This window comes from Sorex araneus, chromosome X, assembly GCF_027595985.1.
Source record: "Sorex araneus isolate mSorAra2 chromosome X, mSorAra2.pri, whole genome shotgun sequence".
Taxonomy (NCBI): domain Eukaryota; kingdom Metazoa; phylum Chordata; class Mammalia; order Eulipotyphla; family Soricidae; genus Sorex; species Sorex araneus.
Window position 1 is genome coordinate 374070531 of NC_073313.1, and position 21972 is coordinate 374092502.

The 21972-nt window shown below is 48.9% G+C and overlaps 2 protein-coding genes across 6 annotated transcripts; one reads left to right on the forward strand and one right to left on the reverse strand.

Annotated features, from left to right (window-relative positions):
* Window positions 1-178: 178 nt before the first annotated feature.
* ALKAL2 (ALK and LTK ligand 2) lies at window positions 179-13751 on the forward strand. 3 transcript variants are annotated; one of them, XM_055120501.1, is made up of 5 exons: window positions 179-596; window positions 1799-1852; window positions 1928-2008; window positions 4034-4099; window positions 13303-13751. In XM_055120501.1, exons 1-4 carry the CDS (start codon window positions 359-361, stop codon window positions 4096-4098), a joined length of 438 nt encoding a protein of 145 aa, XP_054976476.1. In that variant the 5' UTR covers window positions 179-358; the 3' UTR covers window position 4099; window positions 13303-13751. The 3 variants fall into 3 exon arrangements, with proteins under 3 accessions (XP_054976476.1, XP_054976475.1, XP_004616131.2); XM_055120500.1 differs by lacking the exon at window positions 13303-13751 and adding an exon at window positions 5697-8650; XM_004616074.2 differs by lacking the exon at window positions 13303-13751 and adding an exon at window positions 6242-8650.
* Window positions 8787-21605, reverse strand: ACP1 (acid phosphatase 1). Of its 3 annotated transcripts, none has more exons than XM_055120499.1 (6): window positions 21456-21605; window positions 14135-14208; window positions 13763-13876; window positions 9906-9967; window positions 9167-9272; window positions 8787-9037 (listed from the first exon to the last, which is right to left on the reverse strand). In XM_055120499.1, the coding sequence occupies exons 1-6, from the start codon at window positions 21496-21498 to the stop codon at window positions 8960-8962; spliced, it is 477 nt and encodes a 158-aa protein (XP_054976474.1). In that variant the 5' UTR covers window positions 21499-21605; the 3' UTR covers window positions 8787-8959. The 3 variants fall into 3 exon arrangements, with proteins under 3 accessions (XP_054976474.1, XP_054976472.1, XP_054976471.1); XM_055120497.1 differs by lacking the exon at window positions 13763-13876 and adding an exon at window positions 13922-14035; XM_055120496.1 differs by lacking the exon at window positions 13763-13876 and adding an exon at window positions 13901-14035.
* Window positions 21606-21972: the final 367 nt, after the last annotated feature.

Below are 21972 nucleotides of genomic sequence, written 5' to 3' on the forward strand. Positions count from 1 at the left end.
GCGGACCCCGGCGCGGAGACGCCGAGTTCCCGGCACGGGCGGCGCGGGACGGGGCGGGCGCGCGGGGGCGGCGGCCCCGGGGGGCGGCCTGACGTCGGCGCGCGAGGGCTTAAGAGGCGGCGGGGGCCGCGCGGGGCCGGTGCGGCTCGCACCCCGCTCGGCGCAGCGTCCCCGCGGCCGTGCGCTCCATGGAGTAGCGGCGCGCGCGCAGGCTCGGGCGCGGCGGGCGCAGGACCCGGCGCCGCGGGAAACTTGAGCGCGGGGCCGGGCGGTCGGGGCGGCCGCGGGCTCGACAGCGCTCCCGCCCGCGCTGCCCCGCCGTCCAGCCCGGGCGCCGGGCACCGCTCTCGAGCGCACGATGCGCGGACCCGCGCGGCCGCTCCTGCTGGCGCTGCTGCTCGTGCTGGGGGCGGCGCGGCCCGGCCCGGGGGTCGCCGAGCCCCGCGCGGCTGCCGACCGGCAGACGCTGCTGCGGCTCATCGTGGAGATCATCCAGGAGCTCAAGCGCCACCACTCCGGGGAGCCCAAGCGGCTGCAGCTGCTCGGCGCGCGGGAGCTGGGGGACCCGGCGGGGCCCCCCGAGGAGCAGCGAGTGGGTGAGTGACCCCCGCGAGCGCCCGCGGGTGGAGCGGTCTCTGCGGGGACGTGTGTTTCGCAGCACAGCCCTCCTTGGGTCCGAGGCGACGCGGCTTTTCAAGCCGCACAAAGCCGGGGAGCGGCGCCTGGCAGGTCCCGCCCGGCCGGGTCCCGGGGATCGCCAGAAGCGCCGCCCGTTGTGCTGGAAACGGAGCCGTTTTCCGCAAAGCCGCTGCGCCCGAGACCCAGACGGGGGCGAGCTCCCAGGGCGGCGCCCCGCAACGGCGAGCAGGAGGACAGCGCCGCGGGCGCTGGCAGCAGCCGGACGTGCGGTCCGGGGGGCGTCGGGGGCGCACGCGGCAGCCACCGGCGGGTGCGGTCCCCGGTCGGTGGGGCTGGCACGCAAGCTCCTTCCCTAAGAATTTTACTTTGTGGTAAAGATCGGGCTAGTGAGTATTTCCGTTCGTTTCCACCAGCCTTTGCACCCGAGCCTCTGAAGGCATTCAATCTTTTCCTGTTAAGATCTCCATAAGAAAAGTTCCCGAGTGATTGTTCTTGTTGGAAGATCAGGTTTTCCTTCTTAAACTTTTGAGAGATGGTGAATTTGATTTCCCAGCCCCTCAAAAGTGGAAGTTCACTGGAAGTGTGCACTTTCTCCTTCCCCTCACAGAACACACACACACGCACACACTCGTGCACTCATAGACACACTGGCTCACATGCCAAGAGGCACATGCATACGTGTTGCACACACTCATACATTCATACACTCACACACTGTTCATGTTAGTCACGTGCTCACTTCCACCCACTCATGTGCTATGCACACCCGCACTCGTGTGCACACAATTATGCACATATACACATGCATGCACCCACATTCTCACACACATGTTCACTCACACATTCATATATGCACACACACGTTCACACTCACACATTGCAGCACCCCGTCCCCACCCATGGCCCTGTCCTCGTTCTGCAGGCTCTGGTCATTTCTCTGCTGGTGGAAGCTGAGACTGGAGCTTTGAGATGCTGATGTTGAGGCAGAGTATAACCCGGTTGCAAGTATATACAGTAAGGGTGGGGGGGGGGCGCTGTTTTATTTAGTACTATACTGTTAGGCCGACTTCCTGATAACTTACTTTGAGATTCACCTAAATAGACATATAAAAACATTTCTTTCTGGCAGAAGGGTAATTAATTTATTTCACTCCAACAGAAATTGTTCCTCGTGATCTGAGGATGAAGGACAAGTTTTTAAAGCATCTTACTGGTGAGTTTTTTCTGCTTCTGGGTTGCCTTTCCTGTGCCCTTCCTGGGCCTTACGGTGTTTCTCCCCATGTTCCAGGCCCTCTGTACTTCAGCCCCAAGTGCAGCAAACACTTTCACAGACTCTACCACAACACCCGAGACTGCACCATCCCAGCATGTAAGTGCCTGATCTGGTCGTGGGCGTCCCTGTTCCTCTAATCCCCCAACCCAGACACCTTTCTCCTGCTCTTTGCATGCACTGTTCCTGCGAGCTGTGGACTGAGGGCTGGGCCCCAAGAGCACTGAGGAAGATGAGCAAATTCTGCAGTTGCAAAGGCCAAACTGAGGGTGACTTAGGGAACTGTGCAATGAACGAGCTCTTCGGGGGCTGGGCCTCCATTCCTGAGCCCCGCATTTGATTGACTCAGCTCTGGCAGTCGAGCAGCTAGACACTGCCGTGGCACTGGTCTGAGGATGGCGTTGGTGCTCAGCTTTGTTTACATCCGCAGCTATAACCCAAGAATGCTACTGCTATTTAAAAATTCTGCTTTTCTGGTTGTCTTCATTACTAATTCAGAAGTGCAAAGTTTCTTCTCAGCCTGGGTCTCAGCCTAACTTTGTGGTGCTTATTCATGTTGAAATGTATCTTAACTTCCTAAAAATGACTCATTGTGACATTTTAACCAGAGTGAGGGTATACTAGGGCCCAGAAAACCCCCCCACTTCTTGGTAGGACTAAAACTTTCATTAGCTCCAACTTTGGAGACCCTCACTGAGCCAGCACATCCACCCACCCCCCAGGGAGGAGCCACTTTCTGTGGAAACCCAGGGTTTTGTCTGTGTAGGCAACTGTTCTCCTGAGTCGCAGCTGTCATTCAATGATGGGGGGGTCCCTGTCCGTGGACTCTGCCAGGCCACCGCAGCCCAGCAGAGGCCCTGGAAGAGAAATGCTTCACCAAACAGGCTAGAGCAGGTGAGCATAGGCCTGGTGCGCCTACTTCTGCAAGCTCAGCTCTGGGCCCATGCCCTCTCTGCCCCTTCCCTGAGCCTGCCCCCAACCCCCCACCCCAAGAATTTTCTCATCTTCACTGTGCAAAGGTCCACAGGTTCTTACCTTAGGTTTTGTCTTATAATAATGCTTAATGCTTAATGTGCAAGTGGGTCCCAGGGCCTTTCCTGCCACTGCCCTTTCATGAGAAGTCACTGGTGCTCATGAGAAGTGACTGATGTTATTCATGAGAGGTTCCATGAAAAGCTGGCCCTTGCCTGTGCCGCATTAGATGATCAGACCCACAGGCCACCCCCTCACCGGGGTTCCACGGCACTCCTAGCTCAAGAATGTGGAGTGCGGGTCCTGCACTCTCCTTATACTACAGACATTTAAGTTCCGCCTGCACTTGCAGGACAAAACCTGCCCCTAAGGCTGGCAGATGCCCCTTGAGGCTGGGAGTGTGTCTGATTGGTCATACATCAAGGTGCTCACTAGCTCTCAGGGCCTTCTGTACCCACGTGTGCTGTGTTATAGTGCTGCCCGGGAGTAAAGTCCACAGAAGCCAGCCCCTGGGTCCTTGGGGAGTGGGTGGCCCCTCACTCCCCATGCACGTTTCTCTCAGGATGTTCAGTTTCCCCAGAGCAGAAACCTCTGTGGTGAAGTAGTTGCCACTCTTCAGGTGTGGATTTTAGGCATTTATATGTGGCCGCAGCTTTGCATGGACTTCCTGCTGAGGAGAGCTGCCCTTTATGGTCATCCTGGCTTCTCCTCTCGGGAGACAGCACCCACTGGAACAGCAGATTGTGTAAGAGAGCAAGGGAAACAGTCCCGCGCTGGTTCAGCCCAGAGGGCTCCCAGCTCCCTCTCTAATCCAACCAGGCTTCTCTGCTTCTTGACTTTTGACCCACTTTTTTAAGCATTTTCATGCAGAAAGCTGTGTGTTATGATTAACTCAAGTGGCAGCTCCGTGAGAAGCAGGGTTAGGAAGATGGTCTGCAGGAACGCAAGGCTGAGGCGGCCAGCAGGGCCCAGCAGCCCCACAAGGCCGAGGGGCCCTAGCAGTTGCTGTCTGGGCCAGTGATGTTCCGGCCCTGCCCCCAACCCCCGTAGTGGTTGAGGGCCTTCGGAGCAAGGAACTGAGCAGCTCTGGCTCTAGCACTTGATACCCTTGTGCAGAGTGCTGCTGACTTAGCTGCTCTGTTTCCACTGCAGACTACAAGAGGTGTGCTCGGCTCCTGACCCGGCTGGCTGTCAGCCCCATGTGCATGGAGGGATGAGGTGAGTGGGGGCAGGGTGGGCTTAGAACACCCTTTCTTTAGAGTAAGGTTGGCTGCCTTCTAGAAATAGCTCCAAACACTGGTCTTAGAGGCAGCCTGTGGATGTGTGCTGTGAGCAGCCCCGAGGGTGTGTGCTGGTGCAGGCAGCAGTGTGGACCATTCTCAGTGCTCCATGAGAGGACGTGTGCTCATCTGAACAAGCCCACTTGAGGGCTGGCCAGCACATTTTGGTCTCTCCCTGAGCCCATCCCAACAAGGCTTCTGTGTGTTCTGATGTGCACATGGCTGATGTCCCAGCACAGGCGTGCGCTGGCATGTGGAATCACTGCTGGTCACATCAAATGTGCCAAAGATGCAGCCCAGTCACCTCAGATAGCTGTGGTAGAAGAATACAGGAGCATGGGTTGGAGCCATAAGCTCTGTGCTCACCTGGGAAACAGCCCAGCACCTGCCACGCTGTGGAGGTCTGGGTAGGGGGGATTCACTGACAGGGTCTGATTTCCTGGCACAGACACACATATCATCCTTTGCCTTTATGGTTGAATTTTTCATGAGCCAAACACTATTAGGTAAATGTCACCCCCACACCTAGAACAGCCCTCCTGGCCCTGGCACCTGTCAGCTCCCCAGAACCCCTGGGCCGCTGACACGGCCCTTCCCGTGGCTCCTTTCCTTTGTCTCCTGGGGATCATCCCACACAGGACACTCGAAGGGGAGGGGCTTACAAATGTCCTGAGTTCAGGGCAGAGTGTTCAACCTAGGGTTGGAGACATGCTTCCTGGAGCTTGAAGGCACTCTATCTGGAGGAAATGAAACGCTGGTCTTGAAGCCAGTGCCAAGAGCTGCTGCCAGCTTATCTCGCTGGAATCCTGCGTTGCTCTTCCCCTGCCCACGTGGCACCCAGAGAAGACGCTTTATTTTTAAAGCAACAAACGATGCTGCTAAGTCTCCCAAGGTGTTATGCTGGGAGAGATGAGCACACTATTTTAGTCAGATGTTTCCTTCTAGGGAAAGCTGATCCTTGGAGAACAAGCCCCCTGCTCTATCCGTGTGACAGCTGCTGCACCCCATTCTTGCTCACAGACTGTTCCACAAGTACCCCACAGAGTTGGGGGAGCAGCTGAGAGCAGGCGGCCCTCCCTGCCCACAATATCCTGGGTGGGCTTTGCCTCTCAGCTCAGCACCCCCAGCCTGCCCAGTGGGCAGAGAACAAGGGGTCCTGCATCTGAGAAGACACACTATGAGCCTTCCAGCCTCACTGGGGGACAGAATTACTGCATCCCATGTCAGTCTATGCCCAAACGGCCACCGTGCTTGACAAATATAGGCCACCGATATAGTACTGTACTTTTTCTGCCCAAGAAAGGGGTGATGCTTGATTTCATAGCACTTATCAAATTTTACAGTTCCACAAGTTTAAGACTCATAACAAACTCATGACCAGTGATACACAGGTGTGGGGATTGGGGTCCAAGTTTGCTCTGAGGTTGAATTTTAGCACCTCAGTGAGACTATCGAGGCAATCCTTCTAGGGGCTTCTTCTGCTGACAGGCCTTCCTTACGCAGTGTAAGCTTCCCAAGATGCTTGCTCCTCTAAGGACTGACCAGGACTGAGCCGGAGCAGCAGACTGGATGCCCCTCACCATGCCGGGCCTGGGAGCCAACCTCTGCCTCCTCTGGAAGCTCAGTAGTGAACGGCCCCCACTCTTCCGCATCCCCTCACTGCCTGGTGGTCTGTGCTTAGAACTGTCCATGGGCAGTTTCAAGAAGCAAGTTGCTAGCACAACTTAATGTACGTTCATGATTTTGAAAATAAATAGTATGTCAGTAGTTCAGGTATGCCATATAGAGCATTAGAAGGCTGTCTGCTTTTGTTTTGTGAACACTGAGATAGGAGGCCAGTCAGCTGTTTCCCAGGGTCGGCACAAACTTAAGGTAGTGTCAGTCAGACACAGCAAAGCAAACCACCGTTTAGATCACTTCCATTCATCAGAACATTTGCTCCTTCAGCAGACAGTGACTATAGAACCCAAGTGATGATTTCTCACAGTAATAGCGTGTCATCTATTTTGGGACACGGAGACACTCATGCACACTGAGCCTCTTTACTCTGCACACTGACGACACAGAACTCCCCATGTAGGCCCTGACGAGCAGATGCCGCAGTGGTGGCGGAGTGCAGTCCTTGCCCATCCCAGCAGCAGCACAGCACGGAGCTGCTCCCACCTTGACCTTGAAAAGTGCCTTGGAACCCAAAGGGAGGTGCCTGCTGCCTCCACGGACGTGCCCCGGATGAACAAGAGATTTATTTTTGCAGACATGCTCCTCGAAATTCCCTGACTGAGTGTGGAGTGCTGCTGACAGTTTGTGGATGAGTTCAGTCAGTGTACTTGACAAAGACACTGTTCTGCACCATGACCCGGGCAGCGCTCGTGGTCCTCGTCAGGAAAATCTTGAGGATTTCTTTAGAAACTTAAGCAAAGTCAAACTATATTTTCATAGAGCATATGGTATGGTTTACTATTTTTATTACTTTACAATTAAATTTCCACAATATTATTTGGAATTGCATGAAAAACCAGCCCTTTGGTGGTGTTTAGAGATGCTAGAGTCTAAGTCTCGGACCACAGCCAGGCTTAGCTCCTTTCCCTTTGTGTAACAAATGTAAAATACTATCGATAACTGTGCAATATGTAGATACTGTAAATAAACACTAGAAAAAAACTAAATGAAGTGTTGGTCATAAAGAAGTATTCAATGGTTTGGAGAGAGTGCTTGCCTTGTGGCCAACCAGCGCTTGCTCCCTGGCACATCTCATTCTTTGAGACCCATCAGCAGTGATCCCTGAGCAAAGCCAGGAGTAAGCCCTGAGCATTACCAGATGTGGCCCCCTTCAAAACAATTCAAAAAATCTAAAACAGAAGTCTTCAAAGTCACTCCTAACTTCCTAACATTATTGCTGGAATTAATCATTTATACATCTGTGAAGGAAAGGTCATCAACATTATCAGAGGAATAAAGAAAATGGGAGGGCAAAGAAGTATAACTGTAAAACGGTTTTGTTTTTTTTTAAAAGGAGGGCTCTCTACATTAAAAACCTAATTCCTTACCACAGAACTTGATTTAGTAGCATTCCAAATATTTAGCTCGTACATGTACTTCTTGCATGACTCTTCATGGAAACCCTGAGCAAAGGGGACCCTCAGCACTTTTAAGCAGTCTCAGATTTTTACTGGTTGATACATTTTGGAGAAATCTGATTGGATCCAATTTATAAGGACAAGTAGTCTCTGTTATAGCAGTGCGCTTTTGTGTCGAAGGGGCTGGGAAAGCACAGGGGGAAGGCTCTCGCCTTAAATGTGGACACTCTGGTTCAATCCATGGCAATGCAAGGTTCCCCAAGCTGCCAGGAATAAGCCCTGAGAATCACCAGGCATGCCAACAACCACCCCACCTAATATTTTTTTACAAGAAAGAAGACCCATAAGGACACTGCCCTATTACTTGGGATACCACTATCAAATTCCCACCTGGCAGAGTTTTCAGGTAGGAGTCTCATCATCTGTGAGTCCCCATTAGCACAGTGACCCTGGCGGGTGGTAGAAGCTGCCCTGCTTGGCCTCCAGGCCATCAAATGCTCAGAACAGACAACAGGGCAGGCAGCCGTTATTCCGTACTTCAGCTCCGGGGACGGGCAGGTATGCGCCAGCTCTGCTAGTTAACACTAGGCATCTCTGAGCAGCGAGAAGCTGGCCTTGCTGCAAGGGCCTGAGGAGCAGAGACCATCTCTGACCAAAGGCAGGGGCCCAAGGAGCAGGGACCAACTCTCAGTGACAGTAGGGGCCTAAAGCAGGGACCACCATTGACCAGCTGCAGGGGCCTGCAGCAGGGACTGCCTCTGACCAACTGCAGGGGCCTGTAGAGTAGGGACTGCCTCTAATTGAACACAGGGGCCCGAGGAGCAGGGACCGCCTCTGACTGACAGCAGGTCCTGGAGCCATTTCTCTAAACAGATGCGACTGGTGCATTTTGACACCACCCGAGGTCATCTGGGAAGGATGATACAGGCAGTGTCAGCTGCTATCCCACACTCATCAACAGAGCCAGCAGGAAGGCACCAGACTGACTTCTTGGTTTTAATTTTGAAGATTTCTCAATTTAAGAGCACCTTTTTACATGGCTAGATGAATTTTAGATTGGTTATCTCAAAGTGCACAGAAGTTCCCTAGATTTGCCTGATAGTGAAGCACAGATAAAAGAATACAATCATCATACCAATATTTAAGAATTCTGTTAAGACCCCTGGTATTTTCTCCCACCAATCTGTATTTGACAATTGAGTTATATGTGCACATGCAGGCAGGTAAGTGCCTCAAAGTGACCCTAAGAAAAGGCAACACCTGCAAATTCACCTTCCAGGTGAAAATTTTCGGGGCAAAGTGGTTTGACTCGAGACAGCCAGGAGTACTGAGAGGATAAATGGACCAGGCCAGGAGTGGGAGGGTGCTCAGGGACCTGTCCCACTCTCCTGCAGGACTCAGGGTGCAGGGCTGGCTGCCACTCTTCCTCCAGCCTGAACGTAGTGAGAGTGCAGCCTACTTCACTTTGCTCTGTTAGTCTACTGCTTTGTCACATCCAACACAATGAGATGTTTTAAGCAGCCTAAGAACACTCAATGTACCCCAAAATGGAATCAAACATGTTTATTCTTCTTCCAAGTGCATCAGCTGGTTTCTGCCTATAATTATTGTTTAAGATGAGAGAACTGCAGACACACTGTGGCTCACGGGACGAATGCTCCTAGTCTTGAGCACGTGGATGGGAGATGTGGAGGTCATGGGGCTGGTCTCTGCGCTGCAGGTCAGCCAGCCTTCTCCAGGAAGGCTTGGCAGCATCTCAGACACTGCTGGTAGACGGTCTCAAAGTCAGACTCATTGCCCTGGAAGGACAGGGAGAAGGAGATAAACACAACAGTATCTACAGCACTGAGAGCCTAGCTATGCCCCTCTATAAGGAAGTATGAAGGCAACCCCCCAGGAGAGCAAAGGGAATGGAGAAGTGTACTTACATAATAGGGGTCTTCAATGATGGTCTGCTTTTGTGGGTCATAGCTTCCAAGCAGCTCAATTTTAGCTTTGCAATTTTTAACTTGATTACTTTTTCTATTCAAATCTCTGAAAAGGTGAAACATGAACTTAGTTTTCTGATCTAGGATTTCAAGTTAAACAGGGACATCTGCTTGGATTTATGAAATGTTCCTATCAAAGTCTAGCACAAGTGACCTGATTTAGGAGATAATCAGATACCTAGAGATCCTCGATCTTCTTACACAAACAGCAGGTTCTCCAACTGCCCGTCTGCCTGACAGCCTATTAGAGTGGAAGCTGGCCAGTCCTATCTAAGGCTGTTCAAATGTTTTGTTCATTAGCTAACATAATTAATAAATTAACCGAAAACTTTATTTTTGGGGAAGGGAGGATAATATACACCGAGGTGAAAAATGCATCACGCTGGCCACGAACCAGCAAAGACACACTCCTGCCCAGCATAGCTCTGCCTTGTGTAGGTGAGCCTGTCCCCAGCTGGTGCCCTTGAATGAAACCTGCCCAATGTGCTTCCCTGAGGGCGTGTTTGTAAACACACCAACAGGACAATTCTCAGCCACTGTCCCAATGACTTCTTACTATGCTAAGTAATTATACTGTGACAACAATATTACAACTTGGAGAAAATACAAAGGTCATGATGAATGGCCTATTACTATGAATTAAGATATGACCAGAAAAACTATTCAAAAATGTAATTACCTCAGATTGCTTTCATCCATACATAATATGTAGTCGAATGTGGCAAAATCTTCTTTGGTAATCTAAAGTCAAAAACACAGCATTGATTTTTATACCCACCAAGTCTTGGGGATACCAAGCAGTGCTTAAGAAACACTGCTATTTGAATCTGTTCCTCATTCTTTTACAACAGTCAACTTCTTTTCCAAAATTGTACGGTACAGTTTTATGCTCTAAAGTTCTTTAGCTAACCAGAAGCAGAAGGAGAAGCCAAGTCTCTAGCCCTCACCCTGGTCTCTTCCCAGTGAGTGGGCCATACCATCATGCACCTCATTCCACTCACCCCGACTTGTTCTTCATTCTGTAAGTACACTGCACACTTGGTCCCAGTGATACACACAGACTAAATCAGGCACTGTGGGTGGAGTGGGGGTGGGTAGTTTGGCACAGCCAGCTGGGAGATGCCCTGGGATCCTCAGATCCTGTCACCACCACAAAGACCCTGCAGCTTCCAGCAACTCCCTGGGCACACTGTCCAGCCACCGGCAGCTGAGCTTGGCTGGGTGACCTTCAGTTGGGGGCAAGACCATTTCCATACCCTGCTCTGGCATAGACCCCTAAAGGATATAAAAATATTGGTTGCACAGAACCAGACAATCTTTGAAACTATGCCCCAACTGAAGTCTGTGATGGTTACTTGCAGAATGGACTATGACAATGTTTCAATGAACTCAACAAGTCCACTTCCACACTTTTTGAATGGCGCTTTCAAGCATGTGAGTCTATCTCATGGATCCTGAGGCTCCTTAGCCACACTCGGGAACTCGAGACTACGAAGCACTGGTCCCCAAAAGGCAGTTAGCAGTACTGGGATACTCTGACTTCAGATGGGGCATACAGGATCCTTTCCCTAGTGGGCAGAGTCCTGGGGGCTGCTACACCTCCAATACAACAAGATGACAGTAGATCTAGGCTCCAGGGTCAACATGGCTGAAGTACCTGCTCTGAGCATTTCAAAAGCTGCAGAATCAGGGACTGGGGTTAGCAGGAGCTGTGAAACAGCCCCACACGGCTTCTTCCCAAAGAGGCTGCCACATTCTGAAACTACTCTGGGAAGGATAGGGCAGCAGGACTCCTGAGGCAGCCCTGCCCACATCTCTCTAGCTTGCCACAGGCCACCAAGGAGAGGTCCCAATCCTGACTCTACAATGCAAGTGCCCTGAGGCCTCTGGGAGTGAAAGACACAGTGTTTTCTGTATCATGGGCAGCAATTAACTACAAACTATCAGGAATAGCAAGATATCAAACAGAAGAAAAGAGAAAAACAGACAATAGGTAAGATGTAGAATGTCACTAGAAAACAAAAAAATAAAAAGTAAACAACAGAATAAACAAATATTCAACAGTGGCCTATCCACTACTTGACAGTATCAGAGAAATGGTTATCTCAAAAAAAAAAAAAAAAAGAAAATGGAGAGAACCCTAAGAAATTTATAGTAAAAATACATACTGATTACACATTAGGAAAAAGTAAGAAAAATATTCAAAAATGACAAACCACAATTTTCGAAACTGATGAAACATCTAGGAATGAACTCTGGAAGCATCTCTCGCTCCTTGCTGAAAACTGAGCTCCCTGAAAAGTGATTCCACAAACAGCAGAAACATAAGCCCTTAGACCTATCAATATCTACAAGTTTTGGAAACATTGAAAGAAGGAAATGGTTCAGCTGGCTTTGAGGCAGAAGCACGCTGGCACAGATGTGTGATGCTGGGGAGGTGTCCAACCCTGGATATGTATGTGATACTGGGTATGTGGCTGAGACTGAAACATGTGTGTCCAATTCTGGCATGTGATGCTGGGTGTGTGTCTGACCTCGACCCATTTGATGCTGCAGGTTTGTCCAACCATAACACACATGAAGCTGGATGTGTCTAACCCTGACATACATATGATGTTGGTGCCTTAGCACATGTGTTGCCTGAATCTCCACTCCTGAGATGTTAACTTTTATACTTTCACATCTAATGCTGAGATGTGTATAAGGGCACTCCTTTGCATTCTGAAGAAGTGCACATTCTCTCTTGCTCTCTTGAGCAAGCTTCTCTCTCTCTCAGCAGGAACATATGGGTACAGGCAGCACAAGGGCTTGGGCAACGTATGCACCTAGCTTTGGTATTTTTAAGGCATATTACCTAAAATTGTTCACTTGTACCTACTCTTATGATATAAAAAAGGTTGTTCCTGTCCAAATAAAAAATTTCACCTGAGGGTCATGGTGATTTAATTTAAATAAATTAACAGTCAAGGAACATCCAGAAATTAGTAGTTTGTGAACCTAAGAGTAAACACCAAAAATAATGCAAGCACCACTAAACTCTGATATCATTACTGTTATAAAAATACTTCCATGGCAATTCTGTTTTGTAAACTTTCTGACTCATAACTCTTGTTATTCTTATTAAAATATCAAACCTCAGTTCGGCTGCTGCCCAGCCATCCTTTACCCTAGTAAGGAATTAAAGCAAAGAAAACCAGAATCATAAATTACTGCATGGTGAAGATCTGGAAAAGTTAGCAAAGATAAACTTTTTATAACGAGGACTTAAGAATCTTTATTCAGTCTTAAAAGAACTTCTGATTCAAGTACTAATACTAAAATACAGTTCTCACACTGCCACCCAGACTTACAATGGGCAATGTATCTAACAACTGAGTCTCAAAACATTTGGTATCTAAAGTTCCAAAGCCCATCTCTGGATACGGTATCATTAAGTTGGATATAAAAGACGAAAAACTGGGGCTGGAGCAATAGCACTGCGGGTAGGGCATTTGCATTTCATGCGGCCGACCCAGGTTGAATCCCAGCATCCCATATGGTCCCCTGAGCACTGCCAGGAGTAATTCCTGAGTGCATGAGCCAGGAATAACCCCTGTGCATCGCCGGGTGTGACCCCCCCCCATAAAAAAAGACAAAAAATTTTAGCCAAAATTTAAAGGACACAATAAACTCTTCATAAAATAATCATAGTAAGAAAAACTAACTTCCTGAAGAATATAGAAAGCATTTTCTATCAGAAATGAAGCCAATACTTGCCCCCAGTACTGGTGGTTGAACCCACAGTCTGACACAGGCAATACCAAGTGGTCTACCACTGAGCAACATCCCAGCCCCAAAGCCAGTTTCTTTGGAAGTTGTTCCTGTGATAAGGAGGGCGAGGGGCTGAGTGGCTGAAGTGGGTGGAACCTACATGTCTGCCATGGACCCTGATCTTTCTTTCTACCGAGACCCTCTTTCCCCATGGTTGCATAAGAATCCATAAGAATCCATGGCCCAATAAGGCACCCAAATTCCAGCTGTCTGCTTCAGTTAGAACTTCAAGTCCAAGTTTCTGACATGCAGTTATCGGCTTCCAGCAGATCCAACACACCCTCCTCATCTGGACACTCCACTGGGCCAGGCTTGAAGTCTAGCCGTCCAGGCAGGATGGCTGGCATGAAGAGGCCATCTCCAGGATCCACAGGACTCTAGCCTTCTATGGCACTTCACAGCCAAAAACATGGTTTGTATATATTACATAACTTTACTTTCTTAAGAGCAAATGTACAATATAAGCAGATTAGTCACTATGGCTTAAGAGTCTAACACACAGACAAAAGGACTAAACTTGGGCCTTCAGGTTTTAGCTGGGGTTCTCTCCATTACAAATTACATAATCACACATGCACTTAATTAAGTGAGTTCCAAGATCATGCAAGTCTTCCAGAACTATAGAACCCGCCGGGAGATGGAAAGGAGAGCTGTGGTGAGTAGTACATTCATGTAATTTTTCAAGCGGGAATCCATATATTAGAAATTCAGCAAGGTCTCGTCTACCTGTCTTGCTTTATGGGCTGTGTTAATGCCATGATCTCTCAGGCAGCTCACAGCTCTTGAGTCTGGGGACCGGCCCACGTTCCAGTCAGAAACAGCGCAGCTGTCAATGACCCACTGCAACATAAAACACACATTCACCTTCAAGTTCAAGTACGGTACCTGTCGGGCAATGTGATTCATGGGCACGTCATGCTTCTTCATGCAATTCTGCCCCCGATAATCAGGAGGATTTCCTATTTCATATGTGGAGGTCGCTGCACTGTCTATTCTCCACTGCAGGGAAAAAAATTTTTTTTCACAGTTTCCTTCCCCTGCCCCCCCCCCCCCCAAAACATTCAGGTTGCTCTCTTTAACATAGTGAAGAGTACTTACTTTATCTAAAACATTTTGATCGGTAGCAAGTTTTCTGAAAACTGCTTCTGCAATGGGTGATCGACAAATATTACCTTAAAAGAAGGGAAGGTAGAAAAGGAGCTTCAGATGAGCTAAAAGAGCAGGTCCTGGCTTTACCACACTGGGACTCCCAGATCCCACACACCAGTGGCCATGGGCCCACCAGGCAGGCAGAAGATGAAAACCTGGCAGCCTGGAGGTTTGACACCACTGTCCAAGGACTCAAAGCACAGATGACAAAGACAGCAGAAAAATGATAAACCAATCATTGCTTCCAGGTTGTGACCTATGATCTAGAAATCATACACGAAAATGGATTTTAATTAGCCTATTTTTAAAAGAAATACAAAAAACTAGAATTAAAAAATGTATGTTTTCAAGTACATCACACATAAAGAAATACAAATGAAAACCACAAGGGAGCCCCCCCCAGCCCCCACAGCTATTATTAAAGGTGAGGATGAGAATGGAGAATCTGTGCACTGTGGGTAGGCACAGACAGTAGTGGCTTACACAGATACAGGTCCCCACAATTAAACACAGGACTACACATAAACCAGCCATGATACTCCAGCTATCTTAACAACAGCATGTGAAAGCACAGATCCGCATGCCCCATCTCTCTATCCAAAGCAGGATTATTCACAATAGTCAAGAGGTGAAGCATCCAATGTGACAGCTGGATAAGTTAGTTCCCTTCAATAATACATTCGTGTACACACACACACACACACACACACACACACACACACACACAGGACCTAAAAAAACAGGTACTCTAACAGTGAGTTTCACCCTTCCACAGACTGGTGAAAGGGAAAATCACTCACTCTTGTACCTGGAAGGCAGAAATAACAATCAACAGTGTGTGTAACTAAGTTCAGGGAAGTACATGCCATGATTTTTGCACAATTAGGAAAGTGCTAAGGATGTATTTCTCAAGAATGCATGAGACGATAAAAAAAAGGCATAACTATATACACAAAGAGTCTCAGCAGATACATGAAACAATTTCTGAGACAATTACACAGAGTGAAGTAAAGCAGCAAAAGATGCACAGTGATAGAACAGTGGGGAAGACACTTGCCCAAGGCTGACTAGGGTTTGATACCGGGTGCCCCATACGGTTCCCTAAGCCTGCCAGGAGTAATTCCTGAGCACAAAGCCAGGAGTCAGCCCTTAGCATTGCCAGGTCTGACCCCCAAACAGGAAAAAAAACCCACCCCATAAAAAAAAAAAACCCACAAGACAAACGTACACGAAAAAGACAAATACTATCTTATCTCACATATGTGTGGAATCTTTAAAAAAAAAAAAACCACAATATACAGCGCTGTGAGCACAGTTACTAACAGAATACTGAGTATCTGGAGGTCTCACTCTAAGTGAAAAACATTTTATTTTGGGGGTCTCCTAAAACAGTGCTCAGGGATTCTGAGGGCTACATCCAGTAACCCTCGGTCACCAGTTCAGTGTTAGGGTCTGAGCTGCAGTGTAGCTCTGGCCACTCAGAAGAGAAACACTAGGCCTACGGATGGGTGTTACTCAGGTTTTGAATTCACATAAATGATGAGATGTGGGCTCTAGCCTCACAGCCAAGACACAATCTATGTCAGTTATATCTCAGTGAATTATATGACCGACCTCTAATTACTTCCTCACTCTTGCAGTCTCACCTTCAAGTGCAATATGACTTCAAGGGTAATAGAATTTTCAAGTGAGACATACTGACTTTTAGAAGTTGAGTTTGGGTGAAAACAACCCGCTAACAGTAATTTCTTCTTAGATCCCTTATTCTAGAGGATGATTCATATGCACTCATATAACCCAGAGACATATCTGGCTTCACCTTTTAAAAAATTTTTTATTAGTGAATCACTGTGGGGGTACCATTACAGACTTACAAACTTTCGTGCTTGCGTCTCAGTCATACAATGATCGAGTACCCATCCCTCTACCAGTGCCCATTTTCCACCACCAATGGTCTCTGCATCCTGCCCACCACCCCCACCCCTCCTCTGTGGCAGGGCATTCCCTTTTGCTCTCTCTCTCCTTTTGGGTGTTGTGGTTTGCAGTAGAGGTATTAAGTGGCCACCATGTTCAGTCTATAGTCTACTTTCAGCCTGCCTCTCCCATCCCGAGTGGGCCCTCCTGGCACCCTTTATTTGGTGGTTCCTTCTCTATCTGAGCTGCCTTTTCCCCCAGCATTCAAGGCTGGCTTCTAAGCTGTGAAGTAATCCTCCTGGCACTTATCTCTTCTGTTCTTGGGTGTTAGTCTCCCATTCTGTTACTTTACGTTCCACAAATGAGTGCAATATTCCTGTCCCTCTCTTTCTGGCTCATTTCACCTAACACAGTACTTTCCATGTTACTCTACTTATATGCAAATTTCATGACTTCATCTTTTCTAACAGCTGCATAGCATTCCATTGTGTAGATGTACCAGTTTCTTTAACTAGTCATCTGTTCTTGGGCACTCAGGTTTTTTCCAGATTCTGCCTATTGTAAACAGTGCTGCAATGAATATGTAAATGCAGATGTCATTTCTACTATACTTTTTTTTGCATCTCCGCGATACATTCCCAGAAGTGGTACTGCTGGGTCAAATGGGAGCTCAATTTCTAATTTTTTGAGAAGCGTCCATACTATTTTCCAAAAGGGCTGAGCCATTCGACATTCCCACCAGCAGTTTGTAGATGGTTGACTTCTATCTTCAGTACATTGTAGTCTGCAAAAGTAGTTGATACAATTTCTATCTTTCTGATTCTATTGAGGTATGTTTTGTGACCCAGCAACTGGTCTATTTTGGAAAATGTTCAGTGTGCACTGGAAAAAAAAAAAGTGTATTCTTTCTTTTTGGGATGCAAAGCCCTATATAGATCTATTAGCATTCTCTCTTCTATCTCTTCCTTCAAAGCCAGTGTTTCCTTGCTGAGTTTTAATCTTGTAGATCTCCCTAGAGGTGATAGGGCAGTGTTGAAGTCTCCAACTACTATTGTGTTGTTAGCAATGTCCTTGTTAAAATCTGTTAGCAGTTGTTTTAAGTATTTAGGTGGTGCCTCATTACATGTTTAGGTATGTACATGTTTAGGAGTGTGATTTCTTCCTGTTGTACATATCCCTTGACTAGTAAAAAAAATTGGCCTTCACTGTCCCTTCTAATCTTTTTTAACCTAAAATCTATGTTGCCAGATATTAGTATGGCCATCCCAGCTTTTTTGAGGGGGTTGTTTGCTTGCAGGATTGTTTTCTTTTGACTTTGAGTGTTTGCTCTGACTGTTCAGATGTGTTTTTTGTTGAAAACAGAAAACAGGCAGCAGAAAGTTTGGTTTAGTTTCCAAAGCCATTTTGCCACTCTGTGTCTCTTAATTAGTACATTTAGGCCACTGACATTGAGGGAGATTATTGTCATGGGTTTTGTGCCATATTTCTGTAGGGGTTTGTTGCGCTTGTAGGGTTTTTTCTTGTCTTACAGTAACTCCTTTAGTCCTCCTTTTAAGTTTGGTTTTGAGTCTATGAAGTTCCTGAGCTGTTGTTTATCCATGAAATAGTGTATCGTTCCTTCAAGTTTGAGTGAGAGTTCAGTCGGATAAAGTATTCTTGGTGAGGCTTTCATTTCATTGAATTTTTTCACTATATCCCACTATTGTCTTCAGGCTTGGAGGGTTTCCTCTGATAGGTCTGCTGTAAATCTAAGGGGTGCTCCTTTGTATATGATTTACTTCTTTGACCTTGCTGCTTGCAGTATTGTGTCTCTATCTGTGACATTCATCATTCTGACTATATGTCTTGGAGTCTTTTTACTAGGGTCTCTTTTGGGCTCCTTGGATCTGGATGCCTGCATTCTCCAGCTCTGGGAACTTTCCAGCAATGATATTTTTAACTGTGGCTTTTTCAGTGGGGTTATCTCCTTGTCCTTCTGGTACTCTGATGATTCTAATGCTGTTCCTCTTGAAATCATGCCCTAAGTCTCTGATTCGCCTAAGAGCGAGCTATTTTGAGGTCTTTTTTCATTGCTTGTTGTTACCTGTAAGCTTCCTGCAGCTCATCTTCACAAGCTCACTGATTCTGTCTTTGGCTGTGGCCATTCTACTATCGAGGGCACTGAGTTTTTAAATTTCATTTACAGAATCCTTAATTCGAGACACTTCATTTTGTAGCTTTTTTATTTCTGCTCTCATTTCTTCCTGTATTTTCTCAGTATCCGTTCCATTGTTTCTTTCACATCCTCCTTTAATTTCCTGATGTCTGTTGAACCATTTCTTTGAGTTCATTAAACATCTTCAATATTTCACCTCTGAATTCTTTATTGGAGAGATCATATTTGTGGGTAATGCCTGGATCCTTTTCATCATCTTCTCCTTCTGGTGGGGATTTTCGTTGTTTCTTCATGTTTTAGTAGTAGTGTGGTGGTGGAACCTTCCAGTTCACTATCAGTATTGCCCTCTTCCTCTCAGGTGCTCCTCAGCAGCTTAGGGCTTACATGAGGTCTATAGTGAAGATTTCCCCAGTTGAGAATTATAACTAACTGTAAAATAACTGTTCAGTTTCATAAAACAAGACTAAACTTGAACTTAAATATGCTTTAAAATTCATCCAAAAGGTTCCCCAATAACTTTATTTATAGCAAGATGGCATATATAAATATGAAAAAAATAAGTTTACGATTACAAAGATTAGAAATCACACCACCTCTAAGGTCAACAAGAATTTCACTTGTTTACAACTTGCCTTATGAATTTCAAAAGTTGATACCATCAAATTAAAGTGTTGTTTAAAAATGGAACACATATGTGAAACTTCAGATCTCACCTATGTAAAAATTCTAAAAGCTTAAAAAATGTTACCTTCAGATTGTTTTACAACAAAATTTCATTCTGTTAAGCATCAAGTCCATGTCCTCCCACCCAGGCAGACAACACCTGAAACTCAAGGATAATGAAATGAAACTTCCATTTCATTAGGATCTGTGGGTCTGTGTCTGTCTTAATGCTGTTTGTCAACACCAAGCTCCATTTCAGAAGATGGTACAAAGAAAGCATCAATAAATACCAATTTATCACAAGAAAAAGGCAGCCAGACACCACTGACATGTTATCACCTCCAGCCTGCTGGCTATGGATTAACTACACATCCCCTATCTGGTCTCTATCTTGCAAAAAAATACAAAAGCAAATACTCCTGTGACATAAGGAGTTTTTAACTCCTTCCTGCCACTGGTCTTACCCATGCTTCGCTGTGCTTCAGTCTGGTGAGCTATGGGGATTCAGATCTCTCCAGAATCTCACAACTCCCAGCTCTGTCTTCAATGCTAGCTTTTTAACTCAACAGGACAGGTGGATGCTGTTTTGCATGCTTGCTTTAGTTTCTTCCCGCTTCTGCTCAGAGACCTGCACTCCTTTGGCACTAAAGCAGGGTTCACAATGAAGCCACTAGAGTCACTACTTAACTGCTAAGAAAGACGCTAACATCTAATATAAGAGAAGCCTGCAGAGAATCCAAACGCAGCTTGTCTACAGCTATAGTGTTGCTGAAGCACAGTCATGCTGCCACATGCTGTCCTGACCCACTCTTCGCCAATCTTCACGAAAACCCCCCAAAAACCCTTGCCTGCTCATATCAGAACCTCTGTGGATGCATGTCCCACAACTAGCTCATCCACTCATTCTGTTGTACATTGAGAGGGTACCACAGAACACCAGGACAGCTTTTCAAATGGTCTACAAGTTGTTGGCTTCAGGGCTCAGACCAGTGTTTCTAGGGAAAGCCACAAGCATCACCCAAGTACTGTGGCCCTGGCTACCTCCTCTAGGCTAAGACATTTCTCCAAGACCCAGGGCTTGCCACTCCCCTCTTTCAGGTCTTTACTCCAATATCAGCTGTCACCAGAGGGTGAGGCCTTCCTGATAGCCCTATTTAAAAACCTCCCCTCATCTCCCTCACCCCTTCCTGCTGTCCATCCTAATTCAACATCGGCTGACTGAGTGAGAACTGTGAAGGTTGATGACAGAATGTGACTTCCCGAGCGACAGGCTTCTGGTCTACAGTCACTATCCTAGCACTGGGTAAACACCTGGTAATTTGGTGGTAGCAAAACAAAACACTGTGCCAAAGATAAATCAAAGCCCCATGGTGCACTATATCCACATAATCAATTCTAATGTAAGAGGATTTTTTTGTCAGATAACCAATCCTCAATGGCGAGCTTAAAAACAAATGCTATCACTTGAAAAGGTGACTCTTTACTCTCAACTCCATTTTGCGAATGCCGAGTACCACAGTCATGTGTGTAGCTGAATTGTAAAGAAAATAAGCCACAGAGACTTCCCCAAAACGTGTCCAACTCAGCGGTCACTGCAAGACATTCCCAAAGACTTGGAAAACAAGTCCACCTAGAGGAGCTGGGCAAAGAGTGAACACCCAAGTCTGGGCGAACTGCAAAGCAGTGGCCAGAGGAGCTGCAGACTCTTCAGAGCATCTGCAGCGCCTGGACACGGCTCCAAGTATCGGAGGGTCCCGCGGGTGCTGACAGGAGACAGAGTCCCCGAACACCCCCAGAACTAGAAGACGGCGCGCGGATCTTCGTCCCTACAGCGTGGAGGGGAGACCTCGCGCCCGACACCGGCGGACGCTCCACCGAGAAAGAGAAAGTCTAGGCTGAGTGCGGGCGGCCACGGGCCTGGACGTTTTCCACTGCCGTGCCGGGGAGAGGCGCATTGGCGGCGGGCACGGCCCGTCAGACCCCTGCTCGGGTCTGCCCGGCCCCTCAGAGCCCGCTCGGGTCTGCCCGGTCCCTCAGAGCCCGCTCAGGTCTGCCCGGTCCCTCAGGGCCCCGTCGGGTCTGCCCGGCCCCTCAGAGCCCGCTCGGGTCTGCCCGGCCCCTCAGAGCCCGCTCGGGTCTGCCCGGTCCCTCAGAGCCCGCTCGGGTCTGCCCGGCCCCTCAGAGCCCGCTCGGGTCTGCCCGGCCCCTCAGAGCCCGCTCGGGTCTGCCCGGCCCCTCAGAGCCCGCTCGGGTCTGCCCGGCCCCTCAGAGCCCGCTCAGGTCTGCCCGGTCCCTCAGGGCCCCGTCGGGTCTGCCCGGCCCCTCAGAGCCCGCTCGGGTCTGCCCGGTCCCTCAGGGCCCCGTCGGGTCTGCCCGGCCCCTCAGAGCCCGCTCGGGTCTGCCCGGCCCCTCAGGTCTGCCCGGCCCCTCGGGTCCCGTGCAAGCCTGGGGGAGTTGCAGCCGGGGTCCGCCGCAGTGCGCCCACGCTCGGGGCCGGCCGGCGCCCCCGCCCTTGCTCCGCCACCTGCGGACGCTCACCCAAACACACGAACAGCACCGACTTGGTCGCCTGCTCAGCCATGTTTCCGCGCCGCGACCACCGACGGCTCCCGGACGAGCTGGCTCTGCGCCTGCGCACTCGGAGGGCCCGCCCCGCGCGCCTGCGCAGTCGGCCCGCCGCGAGCGCGCGAGTGTTGCGTCTGCGCGGCCCTGCGCGGCTCTGCCCGCGGACGCGGCTCTGTGACCGGCGGGGCGGGGCCGACCACCTGAGCCTGGGAACGGGGCGGCGGAGCCGGTCACGTGCCTCCGGGGTGGGCGCGGGCTTCGGGCAGTGAGGGGAAGACGCCTCTCTTCTGGGCCCTCACCCCGGGCGGGGGCGTCGTCCCTCAGCACCTCACCCCTGTATGGGGCCGTCGTGCCCCGCAGGGCCCTCGCCCCGTGCAGGGGGCGTCGTCCCCTCAGGACCCTCCACCTGGGCGGGGGCGTCCTGCCTTTTGGACCCTCACCCCTGTATGGGGCTGTCGTCCCCTCAGGACCCTCACCCGGGCACGGGGTC